The sequence below is a fragment of the Aythya ferina genome, assembly GCF_964211825.1.
Source record: "Aythya ferina genome assembly, chromosome: 5".
NCBI classification, from domain to species: Eukaryota; Metazoa; Chordata; class Aves; order Anseriformes; family Anatidae; genus Aythya; species Aythya ferina.
The window spans coordinates 41,639,241-41,655,018 of record NC_140301.1 but is presented as its reverse complement, the minus strand read 5'-3'; the positions used below and the strand labels follow the sequence as shown (position 1 = coordinate 41,655,018).

The 15,778-nt window shown below is 36.8% G+C and overlaps 1 protein-coding gene across 16 annotated transcripts in view; it reads right to left on the bottom strand.

Moving 5' to 3' along the window:
* The window catches only part of RALGAPA1 (Ral GTPase activating protein catalytic subunit alpha 1), a 128,103-nt gene that overhangs the window by 102,356 nt on the left and 9,969 nt on the right, over nt 1-15,778 (bottom strand). For all 16 annotated transcript variants that reach the window (XM_084522417.1, XM_084522426.1, XM_084522429.1 and 13 more), the window contains exons 2-10: nt 14,370-14,480; nt 13,846-13,895; nt 12,297-12,354; nt 11,707-11,750; nt 10,602-10,779; nt 8,900-9,015; nt 5,968-6,106; nt 925-1,133; nt 349-588 (exon numbers count right to left, since the gene is read on the bottom strand). In XM_084522417.1, coding sequence (XP_084378543.1) covers nt 349-588; nt 925-1,133; nt 5,968-6,106; nt 8,900-9,015; nt 10,602-10,779; nt 11,707-11,750; nt 12,297-12,354; nt 13,846-13,895; nt 14,370-14,480 — 1,145 coding nt within the window. The remainder of the gene's footprint in view (nt 1-348; nt 589-924; nt 1,134-5,967; nt 6,107-8,899; nt 9,016-10,601; nt 10,780-11,706; nt 11,751-12,296; nt 12,355-13,845; nt 13,896-14,369; nt 14,481-15,778) is intronic.

Here is a 15,778-nt window from a genome sequence, read left to right as displayed (position 1 = left end):
TTGAACAGCTGCAGACTCCTACAGCAGGTTTATTTTTACTTTTGGTTATGAGCTCTAATAGCTATGGGGTTGATGCATGAAAAGATCAAACGTTGTTGTCTATAGGGAATTGTAAAGTCCAAGTTAAATGCTCTAAAGCTGGTTAGTAAAGAAATAGAATTAGAAAAATCAGGAATTGGAGATATTCTGATTAAAAGGGAATATTTTCTAATGCTTTAATTTTAAAGGCAAGATGACAAAAAATGAACTCTCATATAATGTTCTGGTTAGCAAATACACTTGAAAAAACTCTGACATGGTATATAGTATAATAGTCAATATTCTTGCGTTCTAAAGCAGGTTCTTTACCTGTCGAAAAATCTCAGTTAGAAAATTAACATTACTTCTTTTAGAAGAAAAGACTTTGCGGACAATTTCAATATCAGTTAAATGTTCTTCATCAATACTGCAGAGGCTGGAAGAACTTGGTTCTCTCTCTGTTAGAGTGCTTGTATTAGAATGAGATTGTTCTGGCTCTGCATTTCTGTCCTGCTTATCAGTGCTGTCATTTTTGCTGTCTTCCCTTGAAGCCATGCTAGCAGCTGCTCTCTGAAACAAAAATTAAAGAGAATTTCCATAACACATTTTAGCAATACAATTTGAACATAAAATTTAAATTACATAGAAGAATTACAAAAAAGACAAGATTCACCGTGTTTCAAAGATTTTTACCTCTACTTGATTAAAATCCAAATGTTTAGAAAATTTATTTATTTTTTTAAAGTACAGCAAATCCTTCTAAACTGAATTCATATGCAGAAAAATTGTTTAGAAATTCCTTTTTCCAATTCTTCATCAGTTATAATTATCAGAGGGCTACATGCTGCTGAGAATACAATCAAGACAAACACATGAAAAAAGAAAACCTTGCGTATTTGATTTTACCTGTATATTCTTTGGCACATTTTCACCTTCCATCCCAGGAATATGAGGTCCTGCATGAGGTTTTGGCTCAAGCCAGAAAGACACCAACCACCGAATGACAATAACACGAGCCTTAATAAAAGGTTCCTTTGTGCAATATATTGCCTCATTGGTTTCAGCATCTTTCTTAACCATTACGTAGTGTGGCTTTGGTCTCATCTGTGGTATATCTGTAAGGAAGTGCAACATTTTAAAATACATGCAGAGAGAAAACTGCGTGTAAGAAATCTGAAAACCATAACCAATACATGGTGAACGTTCAGAGATTCTGTTTTTTAATATTTGCTGTTGTACGCATTATCCCAAAATTTGCCTAAATGGCTATGATACAGATAATCCCAAAGCAACAATTTATCTGCGACTCATTTTACAGACATTGAAGAACCGTTGTAAATCACATCCTAATACCAAACCTAGCGGGAAAACAGATGCAGTTCAGAAGCAATGCATTACATTTTCTAATGCAGCCCTAGGAATCTCTGTCTGCAGCAACCCATAGTTAAGCCACATAGAGATAAGGGTCATCAGTTGTTTACTGACATGGATGCTAACATCTAATCGTGCCTATAAGGCGATAGCTTTAATTCCAACTGTATTTTAAAAGCAGCTGCGATAAGAAAAGACTCTTTTGGCTCTGAAATAGGTGAAAGATGAGTAATAGGACAGTGAAAAATTCTTCTCCAAGGCCACTTAAGTCTCACAGCTTCATCTAATGCCACACTTGCACCAGGCAATTTTGGTGGATTTTGCAGCCAGAGCAAGAGCACATACAACTTCACGTGATTCAGCTAAAACACAATTCTAACAGTACTAATTCCTATCCTAGATTTCAAGAAACACAATGAACAATGCCCGGTAGGATGACAATCCAGTTCTGAAGGAACTGGAGTTATTTGGGGTTTATAACCTACAATTTACTTTTCTCCATCCCATATTCTACACAATGGTTCTGAATAGCGTACACCTTTTGGTTTTCTACTCTAGAAGTGACAAAGATACTGACGGTACCAGTGATATTCCTGCATCTAATACAGAAAAAAACACAGAGTGGCAGTTCTTGAAAACCCAACTTGGAAGACATCTGCAGTAAAAGCGTTACAAAAACACAGAGTGGGGAAAGGAGAATAGTTGTTTGATTTTTATTTTTATTTTTAAATGGTGCATAACCTACATTTCTGCAAGGACATGCATCAACATCCCAGTGAAACTCCTGGCATGTATCAGCTACCTCAATACTGCAAAAGCCATTTCTGGATTTTGCAGCCCGATACAGAGTATAGAACATTGCTGTGATTATCATCAGTGTGCCAACTTTATTCCTGGTTCTTCAGTGTAGAAGGGCAAGTATGTGCCAACTTTATTCCTGGTTCTTCAGTGTAGAAGGGCAAGTATGAGATCTGCTCCAATACAAGGATCTGATGAAAGTCTGTCCGAGGACTGAAGATGCCATGTGCAGTCAGAACGTACCCTACTGCTGGCATTTCAGTATCACAGCTTTTATCTGGGGATACCATGCAACCTTCCCCTCCCTCACAAAAGCAAACAACAAAAACACAAAACAGAAGGCATAATGGTCCTGTTCAGATATGGAGAGAGACCGATTGTGCAGAGCAGTATTTCACCACTGTCTCAACTTTTCTACTGTATGCAGCTAAGTAGTGAGGTATGTTCCATGGTTTTACAATCTTTGAGTAGGCCAGAAGGCAGTTCAAAAATAATTATGCTTGAAATCAAAGAAGACGCAAAGTAGTCACACTGTATAATATAAAGTTGTTTCCCGACTGTATCTTCCTAATGCCAGGTCAACAGTTGAGTTTTTTGTGTTGTTTGAGGGGGATCCAGCACAATTTCTGCTGGGTTATGGTGTTACAATTCAAAAGGAGCAAATCTGGACAGCAGCAAAGAAATAATTGCCTAGACAGTAGCTGATTGTTTTATGACAGGCATATACAGTTCAAGGTGTCTGAAGTGAACACAGCCTACTTGCCACCGTGCTGTAAAGGTTTCCCTGTTAACATCACACACACACACATCACAACAGCTAGCACCAGTGTAGAGGATATCCAGGCTGGTATATCTCAGTGTCATTTCAACACACACATACGAAAGGAGTGACAGTCTCATTCTGGTGCTGCTAACAGATGACTGTTTCCAGAACACACTTTAAAATAACATCAACTGCTTCTAATGGAAACATCATTTTAAGAGAAAAAAAGCAGAAAAACTATGTGACTCTTGCATACCAACCACATTAAATTAAGTTACAAACTCACAGAATACTTTTAAACGGTTTACAAAGGTTTTATTTAATACAAACAACAACAAAAAAAAAAACCTGTACATTGTTTTCATTCTGTGGAAGACAGCAGCTTAGGAAAAATATTTAAAAAAATTAACATCTTACACAGCAGCATAAATAACAGCACAGTAAATAAAAATGAAGTGCCTGGTAGTGCAGTAAAAAAGATGCAAAAACCAGTTCTCTCTGGTGTCTATTAGCATTCAGTAGGGTGTGAAGGCTGCAATACTGGCTTTGCAGTAACAGCACCTGGACAGTATTTTCAAAAGGACAACCAGGAGACATGCAGTAAACATGTCCTTGCAGTACACTGTCTCCTTCTGTAGTTTCATGGTATCTTCTCAGAACATCCTCTCTATACACATTTTCTATCAACTGTATTATGTGCTGCAGCTGCTTCTCAAATCTATCTTCCTTCAATTGTTTCTTGTATTTGCACATTTCTGTGAAGGCTCTAGGTGAGGACACTGACCTAAAAACAAAGTAAAACAGAAGTTTACTAGATTGACTCAAATAACACAAGAGAAAAATATTTCCTTCCCCCAATTTTCCATTTTTCCATTCTGCCCTGCCCCGCCAGGGAACTTTGGAAGACATACTCAGGGCAGAGAATGAAAAAGCTAGGAAAAAAACAGAGTTGTAACAGTGGACACTTGCAGTTTTGACCATGCTTACTTTGTAAGTCAATAACAAGCTTAACAGAGCCAGATGGCAGCCTACTTTTTTTGTTTACCTGTAAATGAAGGAGCTCTTCCAAATAACTTAGAAATGGAACAAATATGTACATTACAATGATGGAAGTTAGAATTCGCCTGAAGTCTAACTATTGTAACCATAGCTCTTACTAAAGTTTCCAAAGAACATATTACTGAGTCTAAATATATGCTAAAAGACAATCAAAACAAAACAAATCCATACTCCTGTACTGTACTGCTCTTCTAAGCCTGTGAGATTCATGAAGGAGGCATACTGTTAGCTTCCTGTAACTGGAATGTCCATTACTGTAACTGATATGTGTATCTGTAAAGCTGCCTTAACAACAACAAAAAATCTGCATCCAATATGCCATCTCCAGCAAAGCCCCTGTATTAATGCTTGCTTAGTAAAACTACTGTTCTAATACGTCTCGTGACTTTTCCTAAATTAAGTATTAGGTGAGTAGCATGAAAAAATTTGGTTTTCAAAAGCATGCTCTGTGTCAAGATTTGCACTGCTTTCTGCCTGAAAGAGCTATCAATTTTGTTCATAACAGGCAGATACAGGACTGTTTTCAAATAGGGTGGGGGAGAGGCATGCCAAAGAAGAATTTCAGAAAGGAGAAAATCCTATCCCACTTACCAATGTTTCTGTTGCCTTCATTACTGTTCTTTTCCCCCAGCTCCTCAGAATTGCCTCTGACTTTGCACAGTTTAAGGTACTGACAGTAGTTTTGGAGATCTGAGCCCATTTCTTCTTCTTCCCCATTGTCCAAAACAGTAGAAGCTTCTTGTTTATGGTTCACAGAAAGAAAGGACTACAGTAGCACTTCTGTGGAAGATTCCATCAAGACCTCCACGGAAAGAAATTGTTTCCACATATGTTGTTCCACGACCTCAAGTAGAAGTAGGTTTGCTTTCCCAGCATTGCTATCATTCTACTTGTATCCATTTCAACACAAACTCTTCAGTATCTTCACACAACTTTTCTTCTACAGTTATACATAACTGCATTTATATTGTTTCTTCTCCCTTAGATGAGAAGGTCCACTGTGTGGCTTTCCCAGGAGAACACCCAGCCCAGGTTTCTGAAATGCTCATCTCTGCAGAAGGCCATAATCCAAATACATGTACATGGACTGGCAGAAAGACAGACCTTTTCAACATGCTTCTAACAGCTTGATTTTAGAAGTTGGAATTGTGGCTGAAGAGATTGCTATTAATCCTTACGAGACACTGCATCAATATGCAAGAAGAACAGTGAGGTATCCAGATTATTCAGGCAGCTGAAAGCCTGAGCTGATGATATTGTTTCACAAACAAAAGTCTTCAATTCTGTTGGCTTACAAGAATTTGTGCATGGGTGCACACAAATGTGAGACAGCAAAATCAGGATATACAAACAACATCCTAGTTTAAAATGGGCTAAAATCCTCTAAACAAAACTAGTTAGGTTTGCTTAGCAAACACCTAGAATTGCGTCTTGATATGGAAAGACGCATTTTAGCATGATCAGCTTAAAGATGGTGTTAAAACCTCACTTCTTCCTCCTACTGCAAGCTCTTGACAAAAGACAGTTGATACAAAAATGTAACCAACTCTGCCCTGACTGAAGATTGGAGCAAGGATTGTATGATCCAAACACTGTGATTCTGTACAGTTAAAGCCAACATCTCCCAAAGAACAACACACTAAACTTCTTATCTCAACAAAATTCTCTTCTGAGCATAACTTGCATCAACAACAGAGACCACATTAAAGAACCATTTTACAACATTTAATTTACTTGATTCAGGTTTATACAGTAAGATTGACTCAAACTAATGAAGTGTTCAGGTGCCTCCACAAATAGAGAATTGAGAACCACAAAACTGAAACCATAACATGTTCTTTCATATGGAACACTTTCGGAGAATATTCTTTACAGGCAATGTCACAATCAAAAAACTGCTTTGCCATACCGTGTGTTAGAGGAAATGTAATGATTTTATCAGTTATGTTAACACTTACCAAGTATAGGGTTATATAAGCTGGTCTCCTTACAGATGTTTGGGAAAATAGAAGGCAAGTAGTATTTCTTAAAATTTGAGAACAAAAATGAAAATCCCTTTTCCTGGTTTTCCTTGTTCTTCCATTCTAAACTCTTAACCTTGAAAGCAAAAGAAGAAAACAACTGTTGGATAAAGTAAACATCTAGAAGTAGAAGAGAAAGATGACTGATGAAATTGGTTCTGATTTATTTCTTATGGAACAATTTCTTATTTATTTTTATGGAACAATATCATATATATTTTAATAAACACTTTTAAAAAGGGTAGAGCAGAAATTAGCTGGTAAATTTCAATGAAACAAAGACTGTTTCCATTGAAAAGGAACTGTAACACAACAAATATTGAAACGAACAAATGCATCTACTTTTATGGTCATATTAGGTAAGTCAGGAAGTAAAGTCAAACTAATAAAAACAGTTTTAATAAAACCAAACAATATTTCAAAGTATTCATAAGAAAAGGACAATTACCCATGCTACTCTGAACATTTGTTTTGACAATTTGTTTTAACACATTTTGACTTAACAATTGTCCTTGTATTCCTTACAATAGGTATTTGTATTCATCTCTGTTCAACATGAAACAACCCTATTTGTCAATTGCAATCAGAAGATTCAACTTTAAAGTTGAATTATATAGATCTGCTTTTGGGTTATGAGTGCTAAGCCCTCGTCATTACAAAATGTTTTCCTATTGAAAAGCATAAGTTCTCAATAATAAACTCAATATCCAGTTTCTGTTTTTGTCCTGGAGAATGCATCTGCCTGCAGAGTTGCGTAAAGTCTACTACACATAAATTAAAGGAAGCTTTCAGAAAAGCACCTTCCCCAAACACACCCTATTCCCTCCTCCAAGTCCACAGTTTTATTAATGATATATTTTCATGACAATAAGCCTGGAACACACATACATACACACACCCCAAAGAAGTCAACAGACTAACACGTAAAAACTAGTAACCCGAAGTCCTTTTAGCAGCATTAACACCAAAAAGGTAACTATTAACCTTGAAATTTTCAGTGCTTCTAAAAAAAATTAGCAAAAGATGCTAGCATTCACACAGCAAATAAGTTCTGTGACACTTGTCCGAACAACATCTAAATTTAGATAAACTGCTATCAATTTACTAGAGAGAGGACAGTTGTCTTCAAGAATGTAAGAGGGTAATTTTAGTCAAAGTTAACAGTCATCGTTAAGCTACAGACCACAAGTATGATGGCCTCTATTCAAACTGGGAGATGCTGGAAGCAACTAAATGAGGCTGCTAATTATTCCAGCACTGCAAGTTCACAGAGGAAGACAGATAAACAGAAGTCATGAAATGTTATATTCTATTTTGACAGCATCTGTGCCACTATCCAGCCACTTTAGCATAACCTATAAAAGCATGAAGAAGAACTTATAGATACCTCTCCCATTGGGTTCTGCTGTACAAGTCTGACCCAAAGGGTCAGTGCCCTGGTACACCTACAGACTGTCATACAGCCAAGCTGTTTGCTGAGCATAACAGCAGAGCAGGCTTTGAAGCGGTGTGCTAACTGGCCAGAAAATTAATTATATCCTAATAGCTTAGCCAAACAGCTTTCGTTAGAAGCTCCTGACATGCCCTGTCTTAGGCATCTGAAATACTGACGGAGATCATGGGAGTGTTAAAGTACAAAGGGAAAGACACAGTGCGAGGTAATAAGAGACACTCGAGTTTCTTGCTGTGGACTAGGTACTTACTCAAGTCTTCATTTTCTGTCCACAGTTTAGTTCTACCTTCTAGGTAGCTTGGGACATGTAAGATCTTATTACCTAGTTTTCACAAAGCAATGCCACTCAATGAGTATAATCTCATCAGTGCAGTTACTTTCAAGCAGAGCTTAAGTCATAAGCTTTGTCAGATCTGAAGCATTCCAAATATTTATTGCTTCCCACTACTTCTGTCTGTAAAAGGTTCACTTGCTCAGCTGTACCAGTAATCCCAACCTCTGTGTAGTGTACTGTATTATAAACCTGTACACCTAGGTTTATAAATCTCCTAGAACTAAAGCCCCAGAAAGTACTGTTAAGATAGCTACAAGTTACTGATCGATTATCACAAGATCTGGGCAGTAAATACCTTGTTGGTCAGCAAAAGACACAATCGCTTTCTGGAAAGCCATAACCTCCATATCATGCTCTCAACACACCCTAGAGTATTTCTAATAACTAGAACTTTCCAGTAACTAAGAGTTTCCATTAGAGAATGGAGAAGCTGTACATAAAATCTCATGTAACAGCATCAGTTCTGGAAAGAGATAGAGGAAAAGTATGATGCTGAGCACAGACACACTGTCTGTCCCAGTTTTACAGATCACTGTGTCTGACAACCTATTTCCATTTGGTTTTGCCAGCTAGCCTGAGTATAAGCCTAGGAAAGAGGCCAGCAAAAGTTTGCTCGGACTTGTTAAAACACCCTTATCACACAAATCCAGTACTTTCAGTTAGAAGTTTCCCCTTTTTTTTTCTCCAATTTGAAAAGCAAAATCCCTGACCATCAAGAAGCCTACGCAATAAGGAAGGGCCTAGTTGATCCTTTCACTGCTTGAAGACAACATGGTGAGAAGACAGAAATGCAAAGAGCTGGAATCTGCATTTCTTGCAATGACTGACAAGCATGTTCTTTTTCCATCCCTGCGGCAATCTGATGCAGGACCCTGTGGTGAAAGGCCAGTTCACAAGCCAACTAAGGATTTTCTAAGAGACTTGGATTTTTTATGAAGGACTTGGTCCTGTGGGGTGGGATGTTTAAACCGTTTTTATATATACTTGCCGTATATGGAGTGCTAGCAGCAAATTTTTGCCTTGTAATGAACAAACAGATATTAGTTATTTCATATTTATTTGTTTGAAAACATAGAACATACCTGAATTACAATGTATTTCAAAAGCGCTTCTAAGAAATAGCTTGTTAAATCTTCTTGTCCTTTATCGCCTGATTGTGGAGGAACAAGTGGAGTGATCTCCTCTATAGTCACTTGAGCTATTAAAAAAAAAGATCAGGTCTACATTTATGCCGTTTCTTTCCATACATAAATATCTACCAAGTAACCAAAGTACAAATGTACAGACACACCTACAGGCAAAACAAACTACTCACACATTAATGAAATTTAATAAGTTTGAGCTAAAGTAAGAAACTAGTTCTGTACTGGTTTATATCTAAAAATACAGAAGATAAATTCTCCCTATGCAGGAATCTACCTGCTAAAACCAAATTTTTCCAAAAGGCGTTATCAATTTATTATTTGCATAAATGCCAGAAGAGAGAGTAATGTTTGTATTTTACAAAAGCTAAACCTTTTTATCTTTCATTATTTTCTTTATTCAGCAATTCATCAGTTAATTTGCATAAAGTTTTAGCTTTATACTTCCTTTGTGTCTGAAGTGAAGCTAGATAAGTATTTCACTCTTGATCCTGCAGTTCCATATTTGCATTACACCCTTTGTACTCTGCAATTCTATGCTGCCTACATCCTGTTTAAATTTGTTCCTCCTTTCCCACTGTGGAGACATACACATGATAACTCCAAAACAGGGCTTAATCCAGCAAATTTTTACAAAAATCTGTAGAGCTGAAATTCAGCAGCTAGCATCAGCTTTCTTTCAATAAACTTAATTAGCAATGAAGGAGACACTGTTTGCTTCTATAAGCAAAGCTTGCATCAGCTCTAATGCACTGGGTGGAACCAATGGAAAAATGCAACAGCGTCTTCTACTCAGAAGAAAGAGTTGTTAGCTTCTTATTTGCATTTGTGTGAATGCACAGTTTGCACTTGATAACCGAATTCCAATTCATCAATAAGCCTGAAATCCTAATAACAGGTACATGTATCGAGTTCAGAAGCAAGGTTCCCCAAAGCTACAAGTGTCTGACACTGCTAGAGTGAACAAAGGAAAAATTGTCATTAAAAAAAAAAAAAAAGAAAAATACTCTGATTACTCAATATTGATCACTCAATTATATTGGCATTAAAAAAAGTGTAACAAGCTTATCTCAGAATGCTGACACCTTTCCAATGATGTAGGCCTTTCTGACCTCATGTTTTGCAATTTAAAAAGGTGACATTTTGGGGGAAAACTCCTTCAGAGCCATAAGAATATTGCAGATTTAATTGCCTGGTCATACACAGACACAGTGGGAAGATCAACTGTTTGGTTTCACACGTTGCCCTAACAACTGCTTATTGTCTTGAAAGCCATAGCAGAAACTGTTTTTTTCTAACCCCGTAGAATAAAGCCAAAGCAAGTGTAACGGTTCAGCATAAGCAGAACATGCCTATGAAAGTTTTCAGTAGATGCAACATCTGCTTGTAATTCTTAAAAAATAAATGAAATCGGTCAATTTATTTTCACCCACCATGTGCTGAGCTACCATTGCCACATGTTTAAAGAAAAGCCAGCAACAACAAAAAAGGACAGTGTTAATATTCAGTAAGACCTCAAACTATCAAGAAACAGATTAATAGATCCATAATCTTCCTGGCTACAAACACTGCTTCAACTTTCCTGCTCTGTGCTGAGAATTCAATTATATGAAGAACTGAGTAATGTTATCAAATTACTTACTTTCTTGAACATTAAGAGGAGGGTTAATAAGATTATCTAGTGTTCGGGGACCATATTCAGATTGTGGTGATGAAAATCCAGGAATTAAGCAAGAAAACATCCATAATTGTTCTCTACTACAGTTATTTTGAAGTGCTTGCAGCCACAGTAGAAAGAGACGTACGCCCTCTCGACGTATCTTAAAAAAGAAAATGGAACAAGTTAGCTTGGCCCAAAACATTTTGACATGTCCTGGAAGCAGAAGAAGAAAGGGAAGTGTAGAAAATTTGAGCGTAGACAGACAGTATGGCCACCAGCAGAGTCAAGCTAGCACATTTGCAAGTCCTTGATAAAAATGCAAGGACAACCCTGGCATCTTGGCACTGCTGTTTGTCCCACAGAATCTTTCATAGGGCTTTCCCTGAAAGAAGAGGAAGAAAACCAACATGCATCTAGACATTTGTTCGAATACAGTAGTGCGAGACGCCATCTGAATTTTTCAGAAAATCCAAATCCGTCATAAGATTTTTAAATATGTTTGTGAATTAAAACAGCAAAATGAGCTTTTTTTTTTCCCCCCAGCAGGACTCCTTCTACCCTTTTTCATTCCTTCTTCAAGGAAGGTGATGGAGTCCTGGAGCAGTCTACTCCTGATTCTCACACTGGAAAATTTCAGCACCAACCAAGCCTGCAGATGGTTTACAGAGAAGTGGCACAGTCGTTTGTTGCTATACCAAAACTACATGGGCAACTTTTGTCTCATGGTCAACTGTTGTTACACTACCCATTAGTCTCTTTCACCTAGATAATCTTCCACTTTTAAGACAATCTCAGCTCCAAAAACCAGTTTCTTTGCCCCAACAACGAATGATAAAGGCTTACTTCTGCTGTAGTACAAAATCTTTCAACCACTTGCACAAATTCTTAAATTGGCTACTCTATACAAGCACATTACTACTGTGAGTAGTTCTACTGAAGTAAGGATAATGATTAAAAGTCATTACTTCATGACACACAAGTCATGACCTCACTCCTATGATTTTACCATAAAATTCACCCTTATATTCTTACTTGTATTTTTAAACATTTTAGACAAAATTAATCAGTATATAACTTTTTCAAATACCTTTAATGAATTTCCAGTATGAAGAAGCTTCTTTAAAATCAATCCTGAAAAAAAAAAAAAAAAAAAAAAATTTTGTTGTTGTTCTTTGTCAAGCAATATGTCAGAGTTCTCGGTCAGACTTGATAGTATCTTTTAAACAAGTCCTTGGCAATCTCCAGTTTAATCTTGGTGAACTTTTTATCTTCAGGCAATTCTCTCAATGCCAGAAGAAAAAAAAAAAAGATCACCTTTCATACTTTCCTTATAACCCATAACATCTTTCCCAAAAGATTTTTTGGGAGGTACACATTAAACATGAATGGGTAACTAATATTATACTCATCAATGTTCTTTCTCAACAGCCCAACTTTCTTTGTACCTAGAAGAGCATCTTACTACACTGTTGATTTTTGTTGTTGTTTCATTCCACACATACACACCCTGCCTCTTTTTTTCCTCCCCCCTTATCTTGCTACTCTTTCAAGACTTAAATCCTTGTTAGGGCACTTAAAGGTTTATTAGAAAAGTAGTGCAAACTAAGAAAAGAGTAGTGTGAAACAGCTACTAATAAAAAACAAAATTAAAAAAAGGAATAAAGAAAATTAACTTACCAATACTGTGAAATTGCCATCTCTGATGAATCCTTTCTGGAAGGAGTTGCAAAATTTTCTACAAAAAAAAAAAAACACAACACAACAAAATGGAACCTGCAGACCTACGTTACAGATATCATAGGCCAAGAAGCACTCTTACAAAGGCCACAGATCAGAAGCTGAAGGGTTATTTTAGAAAGTTTCCGCACTGCTGTCTTTAGAAGCATTACTGTCCTTTCAAGATAATTCCCTTCCTAAAGTTAAGAAGCCCAAAGGCTCTGATAGACTATTCAGCAAGTCCTGTAGACTTCAGATGTTACTGCAGTTTATCTGGCTTCACTGCCTCTGCTGGATATTACTTCTTGCAGCATAGGGAGCAGAAATTCCCCATTCACAACAGGCTCTATTAGGCTAATATCACCTTCACAGTGGCTTAAGCAAGGATGTTCAGCTGCGAACTTGTCTCTGTGGCACTGGCAAACAGTTGCTTCACTCTTGTCAACAGCAAGGTAAAGAGCTTCAGCAAAATAACGATGGACAGAGGTGGAGCAATAATAATCTTAACACCTCTGCAGCCAGATTAGTGGAATACCATCTTTCAAATAGTAAGAAATAGAACAGAGACAAAGGCAGTTCAAAAATCTATTACACAGCACTTAAATATTTACGTCCGAAGCATGAACAGTTTGTAAACAAACTGATTTCCCAAAGGGATTAGTAGCCCTGTCCCTCTAAAGCCTGTGCAATTGCTCCCAAAGCACAGGTCACCTAATACGCTTTTATGCAGGATCCAGGGAACAAATAAACTAGCTCTCTTCAGGTTCGCTCTCCTTTTAACAGCTAACCCCACAGTTTTAAGCACCAACGTACATTACTCAAAAAAAAAAAAAAAAAAAAAAAAAAAAAAAAAAAAAAAAGCCTCTTGAATCTGTGTTCAACACTGCAATGAGCATTCAGCAGCTTTCAATGATCATAATCAAATTCATGATCAGAAACCTCAATCAAAAAATGACATTAAGTTATTTCTAAATTATGATCTCTGATCTGAAATGGTCTGATTTTATTGAGTTAGAATCTAAACCATCTTAAGTCAGGCTATGCTTTTGGTAAGGATATTGTGAAGTGTTATTTTCAAATCATAAAACATTCCAAGAATAAAAGGAACCTATAAAAACTTCCTCTGCAACAGCGATCTAATTATGAGAACAAGCTCAGGGACAACAAGCAATCAAAAAACAAAGATCAAGAGTAATTAGAGATCACTTTTATAAGAATTTCGAAGTGTACGATATATGGAGAGTGGGAGAGGAACACCACCACAAAAACAAACTTGGGAACTATCCACAAATGTAGAAAACATGTTTCTTCCTTTAAGACACCTTCCTGAAACAGCGCAAGTCAAATTCTTTTTCTTTTTACATTAACCACATAGATTCAACACTAAGCAAAAGGGAATGCAGTTAAGCATAAAGCATATTTCTATGTGACTGCAGTATAGCTATACTGTTACATTCAACAGGACTAAATTCTAAGTCAAAAAAAGTCAGGAATATTCAAATTATCTTACCTCAAAAATAAAAAGAATAGAATCTAATTCTTCTCTCTGAGACTTGTGACCTAGATGCAATTAAAAATAAATAGAAGATACCAAAACAAGATTTAAGGAACACTGAAAGAGATCGTTAAATATATAAAACAAAGACATTCATTTCTACAATGTAAGAATTACTTTGTATTCATTCTGCAAATACAAAGCATATTTTGATTTGTTATGATTTAAAACATGTACAGTTTATATAACTTTTTATTATAGCATCAGCAGCTAGCAGAGATTAAGTTAGCTTTGCTTTGCAAGATAGCGTGTTTCTGTAATTCTGCAGACCACCAGAAGCCTAATATCTTAATAATCTTCCTTTTGCAAAACTGAAAACAGCGAGAGAATGAACTCTCCTTCCTCAATCCAGTGTGCATCTTTAGTTGCTCTGCCTTTATTTGCCATGTTAGTGTTTAAACATATTTCTGCATACCTAATGCAATTTGTGATCACAGAAGTGCAAAGACATAAAAAAGCGTTCTAGTTGAAATACCCACCTTTTTGTTTAAGACCTACTTCAATAGTCACAAAGTTTTCAAAGAACACATAATATATATGTGAGAAATGTACGTCGAAAAACTGTTTGAGATCAATTGATTCCGCATTGTCTGAAAAATAGAACAGAAGATCATTTTCATTCTTCTTCAGTCACCCACAATATACTTTTATCCAATAGTAATAATAGGAGATATTTAAAACAAAAAGTAATTAATATTGCTAAAGAAGTCCTTGAAGTTTTCATTCTTTTAAACAGAAGCCAAATGAAATGAAAAATATGGCATGCCATAAGTGCCTTGCAAACTTCAAAACGGGGAACAGCATCTTGCATGACTGTAACACCTGCAAACCCCTGTGATGAACCAGAATTCCATCAAGACTAGCACTGTACTTATGAACACTCATGTGGAAATCCTCAAAGAAATACAGTCATTTATCTAGATTAATTTAAAACCCACATTCCAACTAATTCTTTCATACCAATACACTCACTGAACCACACTCCCTGCTCTGATATTTAACTGTGAAAAACTAGAAAAACTAGGTGGTAGAAGAACTGCAGGGAAACACATGGGAACAGGGAGGCAGTTTAAATATTTTAAACAGTATTTACAGTGCTGCCAATTCAATTCTATCACAAATCTTGCCACAACATTTTCTAATACACATTCAATTTCTGCAGTATCCCGGCATTCTTGCACTGTCTTTCACAGTCAGCGTGGTGGACCCGGCGTGCTCTTGGAGAAGATAGTGCTATATTAAAAACTAAGATCAACTCTTCAAGCAAGGTGTCTTAGCTAGCACTAAACTGCAGTCAAGGTAGGTAAGCGTGTTCCCAACCATCTACAGGATTACCAGACCTCCAGTGTTGCAGATCTCTTGCAGACCGTTCACAGATCAGCAGCTGAACCGCTAATAGTTTAGAGTCTGCAGTACTACAGGACAACAAAAAACATTCCCTCTTTAAACAAAACGGCCCATGATTTGCAGGAGGTCAGGGCAAGGAACTTTTAATCACAACAGTTCTTAATTTCTGGAGATTCCTAAACTCTTTAGGAAACAAACTAAAGGCTTGCCTAGATAACCAGCTCAACAGTGAATCTTCATTATCTGTATCACCATCACTGCAGTGACACTTTCACATGTATAACTGGTGCTATGAAAAAGCCCCATGTCTTTACAGAGCTCTGCTCTACAGGAATTTCAGAGGACACTCCATTTTAGTTTGTAATTATCTATTTAATACCACGTGGTGTCAGTTACCTCAAAAAAGAGATAAAGAAGCACTGCTAGACCTAGACCTACAGTATTACCACCGACAGCTGATTAGCACTGAAAGCACACCTCCAGAACAGCCACAGCTCAGAAGAGTAGGGTGCAAGTCAAAAGGTCCTTAACTTTGCAGCTT